The 22,420-nt window shown below is 40.3% G+C and overlaps 1 protein-coding gene across 5 annotated transcripts in view; it reads left to right on the top strand.

The window, feature by feature from the left end:
* Nucleotides 1–763: 763 nt before the first annotated feature.
* arvcfa (ARVCF delta catenin family member a) overlaps nt 764–22,420 on the top strand; it is a 29,290-nt gene continuing 7,633 nt past the window's right edge. For 2 of the 5 annotated variants that reach the window (XM_085279629.1, XM_085279626.1), the window contains exons 1-7: nt 8,456–8,668; nt 16,438–16,614; nt 17,232–17,848; nt 19,184–19,662; nt 19,735–19,918; nt 20,018–20,135; nt 21,722–21,887. In XM_085279629.1, coding sequence (XP_085135755.1) covers nt 8,582–8,668; nt 16,438–16,614; nt 17,232–17,848; nt 19,184–19,662; nt 19,735–19,918; nt 20,018–20,135; nt 21,722–21,887 — 1,828 coding nt within the window. In that variant the 5' untranslated portion in view covers nt 8,456–8,581. The other 3 variants (XM_085279630.1, XM_085279628.1, XM_085279627.1) reach the window with 3 other exon arrangements.

The raw sequence follows: 22,420 nt of genomic DNA, 5'->3' as shown, positions 1-22,420 counted from the left end.
CAGTTTTACATTCTGTTCCCAATTGCACTCATTGAATAAAGAAATATTGGAGACCATGGAAAAAAAGAAGAGAGAAATCTCCTATTTATCTCAGAAAGTCAGTTCTCGTATTTCTAAACAACACAGCAAAATGATGGATTATTTAAACTCTCATAAATGTACTGTAGTCTTGCTATTATGATCTGAGATGTGCTTCAGGTTTAAGAGCAGTGTATCCCTTGGAAACTAAAGTAGAGTCACTGAATACAAAACCACACTGATAGCTGAATTCTTGTCTAGATGCATGGTGCAGTTTTCCACCATGATCCACAGACCCTGAGGGGATACTGCGAGACAGGTTGATGAACGTTAAAATAATGCGGCTGTTATTGCATTAATCAGGGTCACTGAATAAAGAAGTATAAACATAAAACATGGGAAAAAATGCAAAAAGCGTTTGCAAAGTACCAAAGACACATGAATAAATATGGCGAGGGAGGACAGTGAAAATTTATATCTAGTCCATGGACTAACACAGTATTCAATTTTTATGTATATAAATATTAGGGGTGCAACGATATTTGTATCGATATTGAACCGTTCGATACAGTGCTTTCGGTTCGGTACGCATATGTATCGAGCAATACAACATTTGTAATTTATTTTATCAATTTTCCTTCTGACGAAGCTGTCTGTGTTGAGCGCTCAGTGAATCTGCATTCGACTACTCCGCCTAGGCTGCACTGGCGCTCAACACAGACAGCATAGTCAGAAGGAAGAGCGCAGGGCAAGCTAGCGAGACAGAAGTTAAGCTCTCCTTGTAACAGGCAAATTGAACCTCATTCAGATCTGGCGTTTGGAATTATTTTGGTTTTCATGTGACGTATGACCCTGAAGGTAAGCGAGTCATGGACTAAAGTAAAACAGTATGTTGGATGTGCCATGCAATGCTCAATTACATTGGTGTGAACTAGTGTGTTAGTGCAGTTAGCTCTTAAGTGTTGGCCGTCTAGCCCCATGCACGGAGCGATCGGCGGTAGCTCGTTAACGGAGATTTGCCGTGTTGTGGCCTTAAGGTCATTTCAACGAGATTAACCTGAAAGCACTAGTGGGAACACAACGAATATGACTGCACATTTACGCCGACATCATCCTAGTGCAAAGACAAAAACAACAAGCATGCTACTAACTTTAGCCGAGTCATTTAGACAGCTGTTAGCACATGATTCTCCTTATGCTGCTGAGAATATAGCCCAGAAGAAGTGGATAGTATAGCTTTTATTTTGGAAAGAGCCATTTCTCTGTAATAAACTCTCTTTTCCAAAGATGAGTGATTCCTCAATCAGATACAGGGCTCGCAATATCGCTAGCCCAACGTCCAGGAGCTAGCGATTTTTTCAGTCGGGCTACCAAAATCTCTTCCCTGCCGGTCGGGCTATTGTAGGAAAAATAAAGGTCAATGCTTTTGCATTCTTTCAGAAATGTAGCTGGGTAATTATGTCATTGGCATCGGTGAGCCACTGTCAATATGTGACATATTGAAATCGCGTTTGAATTTGCGCTTGTTTTTTTGCTTTCACTTTGCAATCCTGCGAACTGTGTATAGAGAGCGACAGCACTGATCTGTGAGTGATGATAATTTGTGCACCAATTCCTCTGACATCGTCTTATTAATCGTTAGCTTACTATGCAAACATGACAAGTGAAATCTCCCGCAGCTGAGCTTATGTGAGTGCGCGTGTAAAAGCATTTCAGTTCTGCTGAGCCAAATAAGACAGGTCAGGGTGAAGAAGTGACAGCCAAAGAAAAGCTTACCACAAAACGGAGAAGTTATGACAAATCAGACTATAAGGCAAAAAGAAAGTGCAGCTTTATGGTTTCATGGACAAAAGAATTTCTGTGGCTGCAATATGACGAACTATATAACCAGGGCTGCACATAAGTGGTCCGCAGGAGCGCATTCGCTGTCAAAATAAAAAACACGCACAAGGGTTAGGGTTAAATTTAAAAACTGTACTTTTGAGTTAAAATATATATTTATAATTTTAATAAATGACAAATAAAAAATGCATGAACATTTTTTTTGTATCGAAAAAATATCGAACCGTGACACCAAAGTATCGAACCGAACCGTGAATTTTGTGTATCGTTGCACCCCTAATAAATATATACTTGTGTAAGGCATATGCAATGTTTATGGAAGTCTATGGAAAATGGGGGATTATACTTATAATTTTATTTTAGCATGGCACAATAACCTACTTTTCCCTCCTTTTTTGACTTTTTATTTGCATAATATCTAATATAAATACACTGACCTGTCAATAAAAGTTGTACACTTGAATATTTCATTAGACAGACTTTAGCTTTCATGGTGGCACACATTCGCTGTGGCATCGTTTCAATTAGCTGATGCAATGTCACAAGCTTGTTTCACCAAGATCTGCCATCGCGATTGGAGAATTGGGCCGCTGTGTAAAGTCTTCTCCAGCACATCCCAGATATTCTCAAATTTCCAATCCTCTGAGTCTCTTCGCTTGGCTGTGACTTCGCTGTGATTTTTACAGTTGACTTTTTACAATTTCAAGATTTTTTTCCAGAGCACATCTCTTCTTTGAATCTGCCAGTTCAAAATGATTCTTCCAAGTTTTAATAATGCACTGATAAGCTCTTAATCCAATATTTAGTTCAGCACCCTCCTTCGATTTTCCATTTACTTGATGCAGGCTAATAATGTGGCCCTCCTGAAATCGAGTAAAATCTTTTTCAACCCACCAGGTATGCATTCAAACATAATTAAATAATCTGTTGTCAGCAATGTATATTAATAACTCCAGTCATTATTCAGTGGTATACTTTCAGTTACTTAGTTAAATCCAGGCGGTGGTTTTACCACACAACACAAAACAAACCCACCCATTGATGGGTGTGTTTAAAACCCTTGATGGTACTGTATATCTATTGAATAATAAGTAAAACAATGAATCATCACTCAAATCATGAGATGCAGGATTGTATATTATTAATGCTTTTCAAAAATAATACCAAATAAGTAACAGGAATGGAAACAACACTAGTAAGCTGTTGATTCAGGTTGTGCTTAACTGGTTCACGTCCTCTCTGATTAAATGAAAAATGTTTATTTAAGCAAAAAATGATCAGTCCAAGCTGGCCAGAGTGAGGCACTAATTAGGGGCAGCTCTGCTATGCTGATGACACCCAGGTTTATATCCATTTAAAGCCAAATGCTGCTCTCCTCTCTCTACCAGCTGTTTTCAAGCAAATTGTAAGTCTTGATGTCATTTTTGACAGTACAGTCTCCTTTGATGGTGTCACACCCCATCTTCATGCACCTGTTCCCCTGTTGATCAGACCTTGATTTCTTTTTTTCTTGTCACAAATAAAAGTCTTGAATAAAAGTACCCAAGAAAAAACATAATATTAATATAAAATTTCTTTAAAAACTGACAAATTGAAAGTATTTTCTTCAAAAATCTGCAAGCAGTCTTAGGTGTGTTGCACGCATTTTGCAGTGATTACAGCAGCAACATCATGGAAAATTCCTGAATGTTAATGTCCCCACACCCCCGCACTCTCTAATATTTAATGGCACTCTACAGCGTTTATGATCTGTTCACTAATTGATTAAACAAATAAAAATGCAGAGCAGCATCAAGACTTTGCTGATGTTATCGAGGAATTTGGTAATATTTCTTTTAGAATCAATAAATTCATGTCCCTTTTCAGTGTACCTGGACTACAGGAAATACTTTTATTTTGATGTTATTCTTAAGTAGGTGATTTATTTCCTACACATGAAATCTTTCAGCAACACCATTTCACACCCCCACGTGCTGTTTTATCAACAGCTGCTGAAGTATTGACGTCTGCACATGTTTGAGCTGGACTTTGCTGTCTGGGTCAAAGCAGAGAAAACTAATTTATTTAGCTGATGTGGCTTATTTATTACATCCTCATCCTCTTTTTTTTTCTTTTGCTGCTACTGTCATTATGTTTTGCTGTAGTACTGGATATTTATTTGGTGCTTATTTTCAAATGAATGTCATGGTAGATGAATGACACCTGATGATTAAACATGTGGCAAACCCAGCGGAGGAAGGTCTCCAAACACTGAAAATGTCTATGGTAGTTGGTGTGCTGAGGCTCAAATGGGTGAGAGAGGGTAAATGGTCACTTGGGGTTTGAATCCAGAAAGGCCACTTAAGTGGACGGACTGAGTAATGAGTTCACTGTAGGAGGGTTAATTCAGGCTGAAGTTAACGGCTGGAAGTTAAAAGCAGTTCAGTAAAAATGAAGGAGCCTGCAGGCAACACATGCTGTCACACTGAAAAGATGTGTGTATATCAGGTGGGTACAGACTCTTTGTGCCACAGCAGCTCTTACTGTCATTCAGCAGTGAAGCAATTTCTCTATTCAGCCTGTAGACAAAATACAGAAAAAACTCCTTGAGTGAAATTTGCGGTTTAGACTTATTTAATGCTTATGTGCAATCTGTTGCAAGTTTAAGATCTGAAATATGGAAAGAAGCCCACAGAAAAAGACAGATTAGTCTTGGCTCACAGATTAATACAGCTGGCATTCTGTACCCTTAAGTGTAGTAAAGTCAAAGTAATTTCCCAAAATTCACAACCTTGTAAATGTCAATAAATGTCATCAAATTCATTTTAAACATTAAAAGGCCTCATCCATCATAATTCACATTTAAAGAGCTCAGCAGCGTCATTCTCTCACACTAACTCAAATTCATCTGTCAGTATCAAATATTAAATCTGGTCACTTATAACTTGAAATAGGCCTGCATATATTCATGTTTTTTTTTAAACAAACTGGAACAAATTGAGACAAGGTTTGGTCAAGATGTAAGATTAAGATTTAATAGGTGTTTGGTTTAAAGAGCACTCTCTAGGTTTGTGAGCTTTTAAAAAAATCCATCTCCGTCCCATTCACAAAGTTTTGCGCCATCTGCTAACTGACTAATAATCATGTTTGGATTTGTGACCAAACCCTCTCTGAAACCCTGCACCATACTTTTCTTTGTCATGATCCCTGACGTGGTACCAGGATCTTGTGTTTTTATGGCTTGAATTTTTGTTTACTATTTGGTTCTTAGTTTTGTTTAATATTTTGATTCTGATTCTCATTCATTCCTTAGTATTTCAATTCCTTGATTATCTCATGTGTATAAATAGTCCTTCCCCCGAGAATTTGTCTTGTCATATGGTTACCATTCTGTTTGCTTACTTGGTTTTATGTTCTTTACTTTATTAAACTGTGTGTAGGACTTCATTAGTTTTGTTCATGGATTTTGCAAAATCCACATTGATTGACTTGTACGTTTATATCAGTCTGCCTCTTTGCACTCCTATCCAGACTCAACAGCTGTAATAGTTTTCATATCTACAGTGGATAGTGATAGTGAAGATTATTTTAGGGGGAAAAAAATTGGCAACAAGGGCATGGAGTTCACTAGAGTTTCACAGGGTGCCACTGGAATCCTCTTCCACTCCTCCCTGATGACATCATCGAGCTGGTGGATGTTAGAGACCTTGCGCTCCCCCACTTTCCATTTGAGGATGCCCCACAGATGCTCAATAGGGTTTAAGTCTGGAGACATGCTTGGGCAGTCAAGTACCTTTACCCTCAGTTTATTTAGCAAGACACTGGTCTTTATGGAGGCGTGTTTCGGGTCGTTATCATGTTGGAATACTGTCCTGTGGCCAGGTTTCTGAAGGGAGGGGATCATGCTCTGCTTCAATATGTCACAGTACATGTTGCCATCCACAAATCCATTCCCTCAATTTACTGTAGCTCCCCAGTGCCAGCAGCACTCATGCAGCCCAAACAATGACATCCTACCACCGTGCTTGACTGTAGGCAAGACACACTTGTCTTTGTACTCCTCACCTGGTTGCTGCCACACACCCCTGACCCATCTGAACCAAATAGGTTTGTCTTGGTCTCATCAGACCACAGGTAATCCATGTCCTTAGTCTGCTTGTCTTCAGCAAACTGTTTGCAGGCTTTCTTATGCATTATCTTTAGAAGAGGCTTCCTTCTTGGAGGACAGCCATGTGATGCAGTGAGTGGCGTACGGTCTGAGCACTGACAGGCTGACCCTCCACATCTTCAACCTCTGCAGCAATGCTGGCAGCACTCATACATCTATTTTCAAAACACAACCTCTGGATATGACACTGAGCACGTGCACTCAACTTCTTTGGTCGATCATGGCGAGGTTTATTCTGAGTGGAACCTGTCCTGTTAAACTGCTGTATGGTCTCGACCACCGTGCTGCAGCTCAGTTTCAGGGTGTTGGCAAACTTCTTATAGCCTAGGCCATCTTTATGTAGAGTAACAATTCTGTTTTTTTCAGATCCTCTGAGAATTCTTTGCCATGATGTGCCATGTTAGACTTCCAGAGACCAGTATGAGAGTGTGTGAGAGCAATAACACCAAATTCAACACACCTGTTCCCCATTTACACCTGAGACCTTGTAAAACTAACTTGTCACATGACACGAAGGAGGGAAAATGGCTAATTGGGCACAATTTGGGCATTTTCACTAAGGTGTGTACTCACTTTTGTTGACAGCGGTTTAGGCAGTAATGGCTGTGTGTTGAGTTATTTAGAGGGGACACCAAATTTACACTGTTAAACAAGCTGCACACTGACTGCTTTACATTGTATCAAAGTGTCATATATTCAATATTGTCCCATTAAAAGATATAACAAAATATTTACAAAAATGAGAGGGATATATGTATGTACGTGTATGTATATATATATATATATATATATATATATATATATATATATATATATATATGGATGTTGCTTTGATTTTCTTTTGCTTTTTTTTTTTTTAAATTTCATGAAAATGTTGTATTAAGCATAATCTGTTGATCTCTGAGACATAAAAACGAAGGCTCCTCTGGAAGAGCCACATGAGTGATTTCAGTAGATACTCCACTGATGAGTATATTTTAAATGAAATTGCACACGACAGGTTTTTCACTAACAAAGGATTACGTGAAATGACAACGAGGCAAGGATGATTGCCTTACTGTTAAAAGAAACACACTTCAAAGATGCAGATGTGTTAGATTAGAGAAGGACAAGCTGTAGACTGTGAAAGACTATGCAATATGAAAGATCAATGATAGCGAGGGGTTCTCTTAAATCAATAAGACAGACAGCTGGAGAGCACTGGTCTGTGGATGATAGCAAATCATTTTTTATGTGAATTACTGCTGTCTCAGTACAAGTGGTCTGGTGGAAAATTGGAAGATGTCCTGGACTGCTTTTTTTTTTTTTCATCTGAGAAAGTAAGTAAGACAGAGGACTTTATCATGATCTAGTCGAGTGGTGGATTATGCCTCAGATCAGCTGTGATATTCACAAAGGACATCTGCAATGAGTAACTCAAAATTTTATGGCGATGACACCTAAAAAAGGTGCAGCATTTACCTCACCTGCTGTTTTAGTGTGCTTTTTCTTTTTTTTTGTGGGGGGAGGGGGGGGGGGCATATAAACTAAATGATAATGAATTGAGCAGGTAAAGAATGGGGTGGCTTTGCTGGCAGACAGTGATAGGCTGTGAAAAGGGGCTTGATTTGTTTGTTTCACTTTTCTGAGCTAATCTTTTAGTTCACTAATCACGGAGCCTGTTCCTCTGTCCAGTGCTGCATGCAGTGTTTAGCCATGCTACCATCCCTCCACTGCTCAAATCCCCCTTGTTCCTTGTTATGCTGCACATGGGTGACATAGTACTGAACTAGTGCGGGCTGCTCTGCTCCAGCTGCATCAGCTTGTGAGCCCACAGGGAATGGTGTGTAGCTGCATGTGTGTGCATAATACACACTTGTAAGTGTGAGTGCATGTGTGTACACGTGTTTCCTTGGACCAGAGCTGGCAGAAAATATTGGGGAGAGCACAGGGATTGCGGGGCTCTGCACTTACCTAAGCTCGGCATCACACAGTTGATTCAGCACCTCGCTAATAGCACACACATTAACTGCAGTACAGATCAGAGGAGTGCAGTAATGAGAGAGAGAGCCCCGCGTTCATTCTCGCTCAGAGCATGTGTGCGTGCATTTGTGTGTGTGTGTGTGAGAGAGAGAGCGCATGCGAGGGAACGTCTGTGTTGAGCAAATGTGTGCATGGTGCGTCTAGTGTGTGTTTGTGAGAGAAAGAGTAATAGAGGCAGAGAGAGGGAGAGCGGGAGGGAGAGAGGGAGAGAGAGAGAGAGAGCGCGCGGACGTGTGTTAGTGCAAGCAGGGAGGAAGGATGGCTGCTCATGTCTGAACTGCCTCAGATGCTGAAAGAGAGTCAAGGCAATATTCAGCAGAGGCAGAGAAACAGAAGTCTCACTGGGGGACGCATCTTGTTCATCATTTGTGGGGAAGCAGAAAAGGTTTGGCAATGCCTGCTGAAGTGAAAGAGGTAAGTGTGTGTGGTGGAATGGCTCTATTTGCTCTGTACCCTCCCTCTTTTTTTTTTTTTGCCCATCAGTTTTTTTTCTTCCTGCAGAGAGAAAACTGTAGCAATCCACAGCTTTGCATTCTGCCTCTGTCATGATGAATGAAAGAGGCATCAGTAGCTTCACCTCCTTACCTCTCGCTGCTGGTCGGTGCGGTCTCCTTGCGTGCATGGGGACATGACGCTAAGGTCTTCATCAAGTGTGCGCATGTTTGTGAGTGTGCTCGTGTGAACATGCATGCTTTTTTTTGTTGTTGTAGGCAATATCATGAGGAGGATCATATCTGATTGCATTAAGAGGAAAGGTTGTTCCTCTTGAGGGGTGTGGGGGGTGGCGGGGGGGGGAGTGATGCTGCACACACTCTGCTAAGTGCATTGCCATGATGTACTGTATCAGTGAGACATTAAATCTGACCATGCAGCATTTAACTATTTGAGGATCAGCCTGTGATCAGGAGTGAAATCTGGCTTCTGATGGAAATGTTGAGGAAGAATTTCCTCTCCCCATTTTTTTCACTCTGGATTGTCATTTTGAATCAGTATTTCTTCCAAACAGAGAAGCGTGGCTACATCAAGCTTAAACATGATGCATTGCATAATGGCCCTTCTGCAGGAAACTGGCCACAAATAAGAGGAGTTTATTAAAGCGTCTGCCATTTCAGTGCAATTATTCTGCACATTTGCGCTTAAGCATCACTGATTCAACAGATAGTAGAGGGCAGATGAGTTGTGACAAAGTTGTGACTAATGTCTTCTGACATCAGCAGGCTGATGTCATGTTTTATTATCCCGTGGCAGCATTACTGTTTCAATCCTCCGTTCGGATAAAGACAAGCTGTCTGTTTAAGCAAATTTATACCTCAGTTTGATCACTCCTAAATGACTTTGACCCTCACATGTAAATGCAATCAAGAATGCCTGTTGTTCTTTTTTTGAAATAGACCTGAGACCAGATTGAATCATGGCTTGTGTCTGTCATGCCCTTGAGCTGGTCACCAAAATCTGAACTTAGTCAGCATTAGATCAGCCTCTTCCTCCCAAAATAAAACCCTGAGTGCTGCTGCTGCTGGCCTCGATTCTGAGAGTTGATGGGAACAAGATTCTAATCATGTCATTCTGTCCCTGCACCACTGCACCTAACATCTATATACTATAACTCGTTTTTTCCCCCTTTAAATCTCAGTCGGATTCAGAATCATCATCTTGACCTATTTGGCTCTGCGAGCATACTTAGTGATGGTGCAGTGAGTTATTTAAATGAGCTTTGACTCACAGGGGCCTGGCCTTCCCTGGAGCTTGAATCAGACAGAGACAGCACACAGGCCACTGTCCAGCCTATTAACATCCTGCAAATCCTTAATCAAGCCTTCTGTAGAGGACAGTAGTACCCCTTCTGTCTTTTGGCCAGGCCTTCATTTAATGCTGCCTAACAATATCCAATCAGCCTCCCCCAGAGGTGTTCAGGCTAGGATCATCCCCTCGCTGCCAGTTTCTCCTGGGTGACCCTTTCATCTCCACTCCCCACTGACACATTTTGCACATGGATATGAGGGGCTCTTGTGAGGTGAGGTGTTTGAAAGCGAATCAGGCTCTCTTTCGCCCTCTCCACACATTCAGTTAGCTGCTCACTGCAGCCTGATTTAATGCAGTGGGTTTTAGTTCTCGCCTCTTGTTCAGTTTAATGCCGCAGCCTCAGAAAGAGGAAAGCTTGGGGAGATTTAACAGTTTATTTTGTTTTACCTCAGTATATTGTGCATGTGCCGTTGAGTGATCACGGGGAAAATTGATTTCGATTAGTCGGAGGACTTGTTGAGGATGGTTCACTGATGATGCAGTTGAATGATTTTCTTCATTATAAAAGATTTTAATTGTACTCTACTGTTTTGATTGGGCGCTTTCATTATTGCCTGTATAATTTTAACTCTTCACTCAGAGGGTCTTGAAGACTCAAGGATGTACATTAGCCATTTATTACAATGAGCAGAGCCGTTAATCAAATTTCTGCAGACACATACTGAAATAAATGTGAAGTTTAAAGTCAGCTGAAAATGTGTTTACAGTCAAAAAGTTCCTCCAGTTATTTCTCAGACCAAGATGTTCAATAATTAATCCACTCTGCTTAATGAAACCAGTTTTGTTAAATTGGAGAGGAAATTTAACTTCTGCCTGAAATAAACAAGATTAAATTATGGAAATATCCACATTTTGTACCAGAGCAGTAGCACAGCTCAGGGCTCAGAGATGCTAAACCACGTTTCACCGATTTGTTTTAAGTAATTAACTGTCTGAGACTCGTACAGTGCCATTACAGTGTCGCTCTGCTCAGAGTTTTGCTAATGGGCCATTTCAAGAAATTCTTACTTAACACATTGTGAATAAGGTAGATACAGTTTTTAACAACACAGAGGAACCAGTATTACCTGCATGATGTTTCAGCCAGTGGAGCTGATCTGATGCATACTTAATTCTGGGGAACTCAGCATTATCCCATCCACTTCAGTTTGCAAGCACCGAAGATGGGGCAGTAATAAATATACAGTGCTGTAAAAAAGCTTTTTGCCCCCTTCCTCATTTTCTGATTTATTTATTTGCTGCATATTTCTCACACTTTCAAGATTCAGAATATCATAGAAAAAATAGTTAAGAATACATTTAGTCTAATTAACATTAGACTAAAATAACTTTAGTAAGCTCTTGAACTGATGGCTGGTGATTCTCCTTCAGGATTTCCTGGTAGAGAGAAAAATTCATGGGTCCATCAATTATAGCATATTATCCAGATCCTGAAGCACCAACACAGCCCTAGACCATCACTGTATATTATTTTTAATATTTTCAAATCAGTCTTGGGGATCATCAAGATGTTTTTTGGAAAATTTGGGACAAACCTTTGTGATCTTTTTGGTCAGCAGTGGTTTCTCCTTGAAACTCTTCCATGGATCCCACTTTTCCTCAGTCTCTTTCTTATTGCTGAATCGTTAACGCTGAACTTAGCCAATGTGAGCGAGGCCTAGATGTTATTCTGGGTTCTTCTGTGACCTCCTGGATGAGCTGTCCTGGAGTCATTTTGGTAGGCTGGCCACTCCTAGAAAAGTTCATAACTTGTTTTTTCCATTTTTTTGATTACGGCTTTGATTAGGTGGTTCGGGAAGTCCCAAAGCCTTAGAAATGGCTTTGCAACGCTTTCTAGACTGATAGATGTCACGACTTTGTTTCCTAGCGGCTCTTTGGTTTCTTTAGATTGTGTTTCCCCAGGTTATCTTTGTCTAATAATAAAAATAGTCTGATGATCTGAAACATTTGAGTGTGACTAGTATGCGAAAAACTAAGAAATCAAGGGCAAATACTTTTTCACAGCACTCTATCTTTGCTTAGTCTTTGAAAGCTTCCTTGTAAAATGACTGTCAAATATATATTTTTTTAATATTGAAAGATAATTTAGCTCCCTGAAGTCATAATGTTTTAAGTTTTCACAAGTGCTGAGAAAGTTGGCTGATAACTTTATCAGTTTAAATAAGGGGAGTAGTTTCTCAATTTTAACGGGAATTGAGTGTGAAAGTTCAGGAATCGCCTATTACGGCTAAAACAAATGGAAGCACACTCCAGTGCACATAAGTAAGAAAGCAATTATGCATATATCCAGGGATTCTAGATATTTTTGATTAGATTACAAGATGGCAGAAACAAGCCAACTGATTCTGTATTGTGCACTCTAGTATGCATATAAGGCTTCCTTTTAGGGTTCCTTATTATGTCGCTACGTTTCTTTTACTTTCTCTCTCTCTCTCTTTTGTGCATGATGGGCATGATCATGGACAGAACTGCCCTGAACCAGCTTGAGTCATTGTTTTTCCAGTGGACATTTTGCCCAATTAGATTACAGTTCACAAAAAAGCTCATACACAGAGAGATTGTTGTGTTTTTTTTCCTCCAGACTTATATTATTATTATTTATATTAGTCTAATTTAAAAAGTGAGTATATTTTTCATCAGGAATTCACAGTTTGTGTTTTGAATTACATAAATTACATGATAATTGAAAGGAGATGAGCTCTCAGCACTGACTCTGCTCACAACTCAACATTAAGTGCAGCTTCCTTATTATGTGCAATTGCTTTAATGACACAGTATGCTATCATAATGTTGTTTACTAAATTGCAATGTCCCTTTTAATGTATTGTAAGAATTATGTACATTAGAGCATGGACAGCAATATATTTCTCAATTTTAGGCAGTTGGATTTAATTATATACTATCAAATATGTATATGTAAATATATCCTATATATTCTTATGCATACGGTTGAATTTTGGTCAGACGTCTACACACTGTCGTCATGGGCATGAGTGTCATGATAATTTGGGGTGTTAAATGATATCTTCAAGTTGTTCCTTTTCCAGGGTGGAATGACAGCACATATCTTTAATCACTTTACAATACAAGAATAGGCTGCACAAGTGCACAAGGTTCTAAGTCTTTTAAATGGACAAGGCCAGGGCTTATTAAATTCTCATTAGTGATCATGATTTTCATGAGTGAGTTTCTCTTTGCCAGCATAAAAATGATTTGTTTGATAGCTCTCACTGGACTGACCAATAATCAGAACAATGAGAAATCCCAAGGAACTCAGTGAAGATCTAAGATGAAAAACTGGAGATTTATGCAAGTTAGGAAGGAGCCATTTCTAAAAAACTGCTTATTCCAAGATCGTTAGTGCAGACAATTGTACTTAAAACATTTGGATGTGTCACCACTTTCCCAAGGTCTGGAAGAAGACCCATCTAAGGAAATTGGTTAGATGTTCAGGAATAGCCAAGACTCAAGTGAAGTTTTATGGTCAAGAGACAATGGATGAGCTATTTGACAAGACGTATATTTGGAGGAGTACAGATGAAGCTTTCAAACCTAAAAACACGATACTAGCTGACAAACATGGTGGTGAGAGCCTTATACTGTTGGACAGTTTTGATCCCAGTGGACTAGGACTATCTCCAAATTCTTCAACTTCACCTTAAACCAACAGCTAGATAGCTAATCGCACTTTAGTTTGGTGTTTCAGCAGGAAACGATCCTCCCAAAAAACAGGCTTTGGAATAGATAGAGCAGGTTAGCATAAAGCTCTGGAATAGCCTTGTCAAAGTCTTGACCTCAACCTGTCATAAGGAGTGTGAAGGTGGAGAAAGCAGACTTCGAGGACTTAACTAAAACAAAGTGGAGCTTTTATTGGGGCTGAGGCAGGAAATTCACATGGCTAGAGTCCAGATATTGGAATAATGATGTGGAGGACACACAACAGTATGACACGACAAGGAACTAAGGAAAACTGAGGGCTTATATACACACACAAGGTAATTAGGGAGAGAAGACACAGATGAGAAAAAGAAGACACAGGTGAACAGAATCAGGTGGTACAGCAATATAAAGATAAGACAGGAAATGCACAAACAAGATAACATTGAAAACACTGGGTCCTAGGCCCAGGGACCCAACCACAGTAAGTACTAAACACCAAGTGATTAAAGATGGAGAGCTGACAAAAAGACATAGGAAAGACATGATAATTAGAACTCAAGAACCAAAATATAACCTTCCAAAAAAACAAACAAACTATAAACTCCAGCACATAATCCAAAACAACATTACAAGAACATAGCAAATCATAAATATGGAAATTCTTAAAAAAGGACCAAGAATTACAAACTCAAACCCTAACTTGAAACTACAAAAATGTATGGACTACGCTTGAAAGCTGGACCAAACAATTTACAGTGGGGCAAAAAAGTATTTAGTCAGCCACCGATTGTGCAAGTTCCCCCACCTAAAATGATGACAGAGGTCAGTAATTTGCACCAGAGGTACACTTCAACTGTGAGAGACAGAATGTGAAAAAAAAATCCATGAATCCACATGGTAGGATTTGTAAAGAATTTATTCGTAAATTAGGGTGGAAAATAAGTATTTGGTCAATAACAAAAATACAACTCAATACTTTGTAACATAACCTTTGTTGGCAATAACAGAGGTCAAACGTTTACTATAGGTCTTTACCAGGTTTGCACACACAGTAGCTGGTATTTTGGCCCATTCCTCCATGCAGATCTTCTCGAGAGCAGTGATGTTTTGGGGCTGTCGCCGAGCAACACGGACTTTCAACTCCCGCCACAGATTTTCTATGGGGTTGAGGTCTGGAGACTGGCTAGGCCACTCCAGGACTTTCAAATGCTTCTTACGGAGCCACTCCTTTGTTGCCCGGGCGGTGTGTTTTGGATCATTGTCATGTTGGAAGACCCAGCTTCGTTTCATCTTCAAAGTTCTCACTGATGGAAGGAGGTTTTGGCTCAAAATCTCACGATACATGGCCCCATTCATTCTGTCCTTAACACGGATCAGTCGTCCTGTCCCCTTGGCAGAAAAACAGCCCCATAGCATGATGTTTCCACCCCCATGCTTCACAGTAGGTATGGTGTTCTTGGGATGCAACTCAGTATTCTTCTTCCTCCAAACACGACGAGTTGAGTTTATACCAAAAAGTTCTACTTTGGTTTCATCTGACCACATGACATTCTCCCAATCCTCTGCTGTATCATCCATGTGCTCTCTGGCAAACTTCAGACGGGCCTGGACATGCACTGGCTTCAGCAGCGGAACACGTCTGGCACTGCGGGATTTGATTCCCTGCCATTGTCGTGTGTTACTGATGGTGACCTTTGTTACTTTGGTCCCAGCTCTCTGCAGGTCATTCACCAGGTCCCCCCGTGTGGTTCTGGGATCTTTGCTCACCGTTCTCATGATCATTTTGACCCCACGGGATGAGATCTTGCGTGGAGCCCCAGATCGAGGGAGATTATCAGTGGTCTTGTATGTCTTCCATTTTCTGATGATTGCTCCCACAGTTGATTTTTTCACACCAAGCTGCTTGCCTATTGTAGATTCACTCTTCCCAGTCTGGTGCAGGTCTACAATACTTTTCCTGGTGTCCTTCGAAAGCTCTTTGGTCTTGGCCATGGCAGAGTTTGGAGTCTGACTGTTTGAGGCTGTGGACAGGTGTCTTTTATACAGATGATGAGTTCAAACAGGTGCCATTCATACAGGTAACGAGTGGGGGACAGAAAAGCTTCTTACAGAAGACGTTACAGGTCTCTGAGAGCCAGAGATTTTCCTTGTTTGAGGTGACCAAATACTTATTTTCCACCCTAATTTACGAATAAATTCTTTACAAATCCTACCATGTGGATTCATGGATTTTTTTTTCACATTCTGTCTCTCACAGTTGAAGTGTACCTCTGGTGCAAATTACTGACCTCTGTCATCATTTTAAGTGGGGGAACTTGCACAATCGGTGGCTGACTAAATACTTTTTTGCCCCACTGTAAATGAATTCTAACACAATTCTGCCAAGAAGAGAGTGATCAAATATCCACCTAGAACGATCCCAGAAGCTTGTCGTTAGCTGCCAAAAGCATCTGGTTGAAGTGCAACTTATTAAGGACAATTTGGTCTGGATGTACTACAGTTGCACTGTAGTACATACTTTTGATTGATTGGCAAGTATGTATGATTTTAACCTTTATGGATTCCACAGAAACTTCTGCACTTAATTCTTGTTTTTTTAGCATGACATTTGTCTATGATGAGTGTATTTAAGCTTTTGACCACAACTATATATAAAGATAGAATGCGCTATAGTTAGATAAAACAGCCACTGCCTGGCTCCCCACCATCATCTGCTCAGCTGTGTTGATACACTGCTGCATGTGCTGCTGGACAAACTGTTTCACAAAACCTATTCTAAATTACTTTTTCTGAATAATGTTATGTATTTTTCCCCCATTTTTCATATTAATCAATGCATTTCCTAGTAACGCTGACTAATTGATTGGGTCGGGTTGTACACAATACACACCATTAATGTGATCACTGACAAAGCTTTACGTGGTTCTTTTTTTTAAATTATTTAGGAGCAGAGTGCAGAGGGGCCTCCTCCATTGTCTTTGTCCCAGGAAGCCAAAGAAGGAGCTCTGGATAACCCATCAGCCAGTGACGAACTGGACACGCCCACTTCCATTGCCTCTGTGATGACCTCGACCAATGAAAGCTCCACAGAAACCGACACCCCACAGCAGACAGACACTGAGGTTAATGACTTTAAGGTCACACTTTGCCACCACCTGGTAACTTAATGCACCTTGTTAATGTAGATTTTGATTGATTGGCAAGTCCACAGACTTAAAAGGTGTATTAATCATTGGTCATTGAATTGAATATGGTTAGTTTAATTTGACAATAAGTTATCGTACACTGTACAATCCAAGAGTTAAAGTAAAAATCAATTTACTACACCAGACAATTAAATTTCCAGCAATTGACTCTGCTTCCAAACAGTGGCTGGGCCTCAACTTCTTTTGCTGGATTCCAATCTGAACTCATTTTTAAATAAGGGGAATTCATTATCCTTTGGCAGAAACAAAGAAGTCATTATTTACTGTAGGCTCACTAAGCCAGGGATGTGCTAAAAAGATGATGATTGATCATCACTATAAGAAATGGGATATGCCGTAGAGTTAAAAACAAAATGATTAACACACTGCAGGTAACAGAAACAATTTTGTGCAACTGCAGTACATCCAGACCAAATACCTCCCGATGTCACTGTAAACATCAGTTTTCTGGGATTAAAAGGAAAGAGAGAAAAGTGGGAAGATTAACACAGATTCTGAAAAGACTGGGATAACAGCCGCGTCTATCTTTGTAGGAGTCCAAGGCTGTGGAACAAGAGGGTGAAAAGGCCACGAGTGAGACCCAAGAATCTACAGAGATACAGCAGGAGAACCTGCAGACATCAGCCTCACCTGATCTCACATCACCATCAGTGGTTCGAGATGACGCTACCACTGAACAACCTACTCCTGAAACAAGCACTCAGCCCTCTGAGGCTGTTACACCAACCACAACAACCATCAGCACTACCATGGCACCCCCACAACCCCAGCTGATAGTGCAGCCTTCTGAGCCTCAGTCAGCTAACCCAGACAGTCAGAGCGCAGTGTACGCCCTACCTGATGCCTACAGAGGTATCGGTGGTGACTTATGTGCAGGATATGGAAGCCTGTCCCGAATTAACCTCCATGGCTACTGGTCCGCCAAAAACTTCCAGTCAGGGGCTCACTACACCTTACCCTTCCTCAGAGACAGCTACGCCTCTGCAGGCCTGAGCAGCCAGCCAGAACAGGACGGCCACAGTGAACGGGGAGAAAACCCTGTGGATATGAAGACCAACCACCCACCTCTAAATTACCCAACACTGGGGGGAATCCACCAGTTTAGGCCAATCACCACCATGGAGCTTCTCAGGGAGCCCTCGAGAACCAGGTAGGTAATGATACATTAGATGACATGTTACGGATCCCACAGTGTGTTTCTATTTTTGCATTGTGGCCTACAGATGGGGACAAATACAGATCAGTCCTTATGTAGATAATTTGAGGGGAGAATTTGTAATTTGTAATATGTTCGTGTTGGTTTGTCAGTCAGTCTCTACACTATAGAGGTGAAGATTTAACAGGACATTCTTAAGTGAAGCAGTTGAGCGGGTTTGGTGTGGAGTGAGTTTATTTAGGGCAATTTATGTGTGTGTTTTGAGGAGGGGCTAGTCGGAGGTGAAGGAGCAGTTTGGTTTATTGAAATATCAAGAAGGTCTCTGGTAAAGAGTTCACCTTTTACAAATGGCCTCTACAAACTGAAGCTAATCTGAAAAGCCAGTTGACCTTTGACATTCATAGCAAGCATATATCCACACTACAACTGATTAGTTTTTCTAGCATGATTAAAGCAAAAGGTTATTGACACGTTTTCTAGAAAAATTCCTGACAATTTCCGAAAAAAATATTATAAATCTCACAACCTAACATTTTAAATATGTACATCTAATCTTTTATCAATGATAATACTATATACTAAATTATTTACCTGCACAAACATCCAGATTCTGTCTTTGCTCCAGTCTCGAGTCAGCCTGGATAATAGAAAGACAGATGGACAGCAGTTAAGTAGCAGCTGGTATCAATCGGTGATGGCAGCCTGCTGCAAAGTTGATAAATAAGGAGGTTTCACCTGTTATTGGCTGCCAGAAGCTTTTCCTTCGCTCGCGCAGACAGACAGAACTGTTTACCAAAGATACAACACTTGTAAATTTACTGAAGCTCAATCTATTAGACACAGTGATTGTAATGTGAATCTGCTTAATTAAGGCTGTTGAATTTTAAAGAATATGATAGTTTTTGGGAAATGGTTCACTTTCTTGTTGAGAATATGCAGACGAAAGATGGCACCTCACATACAGTACTATGAGTCTGAAGCTATGTGATTGTTAGCATAGCTAAGCATAAATTCTGTATGCAGGAGCAAAGAGATAACCTGGCTTTTGTTCAAAGGTGAAAAAAAAAAAGCTAAAGTTTTAAATTTGTGACCACTACACAATCAAAAGGCACAAGCAAATTTAGGCACATTGTTTATTAAGCTACAGAGGAAGAGGTAAGCAGCTACTGGCTAATTTTGGTACTGGTACTAGCTAAAAAAACGCTTATTAATAATCTCCACTTTTAGCAAGGAAGTAAACACATGTTCCAGATGACTTGATAAATGAGATGTATTTTTTATCAATCCTGATACACACATGAATGTGTGTGTGTAAATCTGTCTCTATAGAAGTGGCTACGACGACGCCTTCATGGCACAGCTGGAGGGGAACCTGAATCCTTTCTTTCAGGCCATGTGTCGAGCGCAGACCCTGCAGTTACCCCACAAACGAAGCAGCATGGTCAGCCTGGACAGTATCCGAAGAGACCCGCGTTGGAGAGATCCCAACCTGCATGAGGTGATCTCCATGCTCAGCCACCCAATGGACCCGGTCAAGTCCAACGCAGCAGCCTATCTGCAGCACCTGTGTTATGAGAATGACCGAATAAAGCAAGAGGTCCGCCACCTGAATGGAGTGCCAATTCTGGTGGGACTATTAGACCATCCTAAGGCAGAAGTCCACCGCAAGGCCTGCGGTGCACTGCGCAACATATCTTTCGGGAAAGACCACAATAATAAGATGGCCATCAAGAACTGTGATGGAATCCCAGCTTTAGTTAGGCTGTTGAGGAAGACCAGCAGCATGGAGGTCAAAGAGTTAGTGACAGGTATTGCTGATTTTTTTTAAAGCTACTTCTTCAACTTTATTCTTTATTCATAATTGTATTCTATCACTGCAGGCACCCTGTGGAACCTCTCATCACACGAGCCACTAAAGATGATGGTAATCAACCACGGACTTCAAACACTGACTGATGAAATCATCATCCCACACTCAGGCTGGAAGAGAGACTTAGTAGACCCCTCGAAACTGCAGAGCGCCGAGTGGACCACAGTCTTCAAGAACACCTCTGGGTGTCTGAGGTAACCCTGCCGGCCGTTGTGGAACATATGACAAACAGCCGGTAAAAGCTCACTTGTGATGGAGTTTGTGCAGCTTTGCAAACAAAGTTGTTTCTGCAGGAACGTCAGCTCAGATGGGGCCGAGGCTCGACAGAGACTGAGAGAGTGTGAGGGGTTGGTGGCTGCGCTCCTTCATGCCCTTCAGTCAGCTGTTGTCAACAAGGACACAGACAATAAGGTCGCTGCAGTCACTACTCTTATTTCAAGTTTAAGAATAAATAAAAATCTAAATGTAGCTTCTAATGATGGCAATTATTTCTCAAAGCTGCAGAGAAATGTAACCATGCTTAAAATTGTGACATCATAACTGGTGATGCTGGTGACTCCTAATATACAACAGTGTAGCTGCATATTTGTGACATTATCACTGACTGCATGTTTATACACCATATAGTTTTTTACCTTAATAACCCCTATAGCTACTTACACCTCTACTATACAGTCATATACATTTTTATCAACCACTGTTTATCAACCCTTTAACAAAGTAGTGAGGTACTTATAATTGTGAATCCAAACAGGTCTGTGGGAGTCACTTGATGGAATGATTAATTGCTTGTATCGCTCTTGGGATGAAAAGATGTACTGGACATGCCCAACAAACGTGCCCGACAGATGAACTTCAGTAACTCTTCAACACTACGAGTCATGCTCCAAACTTATTTAAAATGGCCTTTAGTATTGTTGCAATTCATTTTACCCAGCTGACCTGTCAGTGCTTGGGCCAGTTTGGTAAACTTCACATTTACTCCACCATTTGGACACAGAACCTAAACGTCTCAGCCATGTACCCAAGAAATGTAACTAAATATTGAACTATTTTTTCCACAGCTCTCCCAATCTTTGTACAGTTTTAGCCGCATAATTTTGACTTTTAAATTCTATGCCCTTTTCCTTTTAAAACGACTTTTCATGACTTTTAGCAGTAGAATAAACATAGCTATCTATAGTGTTCATTTATAAAATATTTATCTACTACTTGACTATTACAGTTAGTAAAGTATTTTGAGTTATTTTGAACCTGCACAGCACAACAAGTACACCATGGGTATAAATACCCCTCTTTATGAAATGCCCATAAAACTTAACAAGGGGGATTTCAAGTGCTGCTCTAAACAACAGTTTGTAGAAATTCCACTTAGGGAAAACTGTTTGTGTTGCTCTCAGTTTGTTCGTTTCAGTGTCAGTGGACAGGTGATGGATGGGGTATATCGGGATGTATTGCTCCGGGCCACAGATTTTTTTTTCTCTGATCCTGCTATTGGGAGACCGGAGCATAAAATCTTTAAACCCCGGTCATGTTGGCTTATTACTTGAGCTCATTGTTTAGGGGTAAAAAATGCTTTATTAGTGTCTGTCTTTCTAATTAAACCCGTGTTTAGTCTCTCTTACTGTTTAAGTGGAAGTTCTGCTTTTATTTTATTTTTTTTAAATGTTCTGTCTTTTAGAGTTTAGGGATGGTTTGTGAGTATATTTATTGAAGTACTTTAACTATAAAGTACTTGAAATAGAAAATCCACTGAAAGTCAAGTTGCTTTAGTCTCAAATTTAAGTTAATATTGGAAACAGCACCAGATTCAGACGGTTATTAAACGTCATCAAATCTAGGTATGGATGAGGTTCTTCAAAGCTCTTGAGATTTTCTCAAAATTCTCCTTTTTATAAGGAGACTCTAATCTAATGTCTCTGATGTGGTATTTAAAGAATTATTTTTCTATACATCCTTTTTTAAACTGCAATCTTTCATCACTGCTCTTCACGTAGTCGGTGGAGAACTGCGTCTGCATCCTTCGGAACCTGTCCTATCACGTTCACAAAGAAATACCCGGAGCGGAGCGATTTCAGGAGCCCCACGGAAATCATCTCATGAGATCCATCGGGCATCCAAAGAAAAATGAAACGGACTGTTTTTCAGGAAAAAGACCCAAAGGTTGGTAAGATACATCATAGCATGTGTGACTCAAAACTAGGACTCTATATGCTGTATACAAGGTGAAAATGTCTAAAACATATCCGCAGTAATTTTATGAGGGATGGACAGTTTACTATCAAAATGTTTATTCTCTTCTTCCTCCCTTTTCAGTGCTTGGCACACATTTTCTGTACTAATATTCAGCGGGATACATTTTGTTTGTTTACACTTTACAGCTGTAATCTCTGACCAGATCGTTCGTTTTGCCTTTTTTGCTGTTAGGCCTCACATTTCTTTATTATCCCTTTATGCCTCTCAGAGTCTGAATATTTCATATTCCTGCAGACAGAGGAGCTGATAATAGATTTTACTTTTTGGCTGGAATGCAAGGTTCAGAAATTGGAAAACGCCTAGATATGTTTTGTTACATCAGTTATGCAATTTTTGCACCATGCCACTGATGCAACAATAAGGACAGCAAAGGCTGGACCATTATTTTTAACATTATATACCTAAATAAAAATTAGACATGTTGCTGAGAATTAATAGGC

This window comes from Mchenga conophoros, linkage group LG7 (assembly GCF_057382185.1).
Source record: "Mchenga conophoros isolate Kocher_MC1m ecotype Shallow Benthic linkage group LG7, M_conophoros_male_GT1.1, whole genome shotgun sequence".
Taxonomy (NCBI): Eukaryota; Metazoa; Chordata; class Actinopteri; order Cichliformes; family Cichlidae; genus Mchenga; species Mchenga conophoros.
Note: the sequence above shows the minus strand (reverse complement) of the source record. Positions and strands in the feature narration are given on the sequence as shown.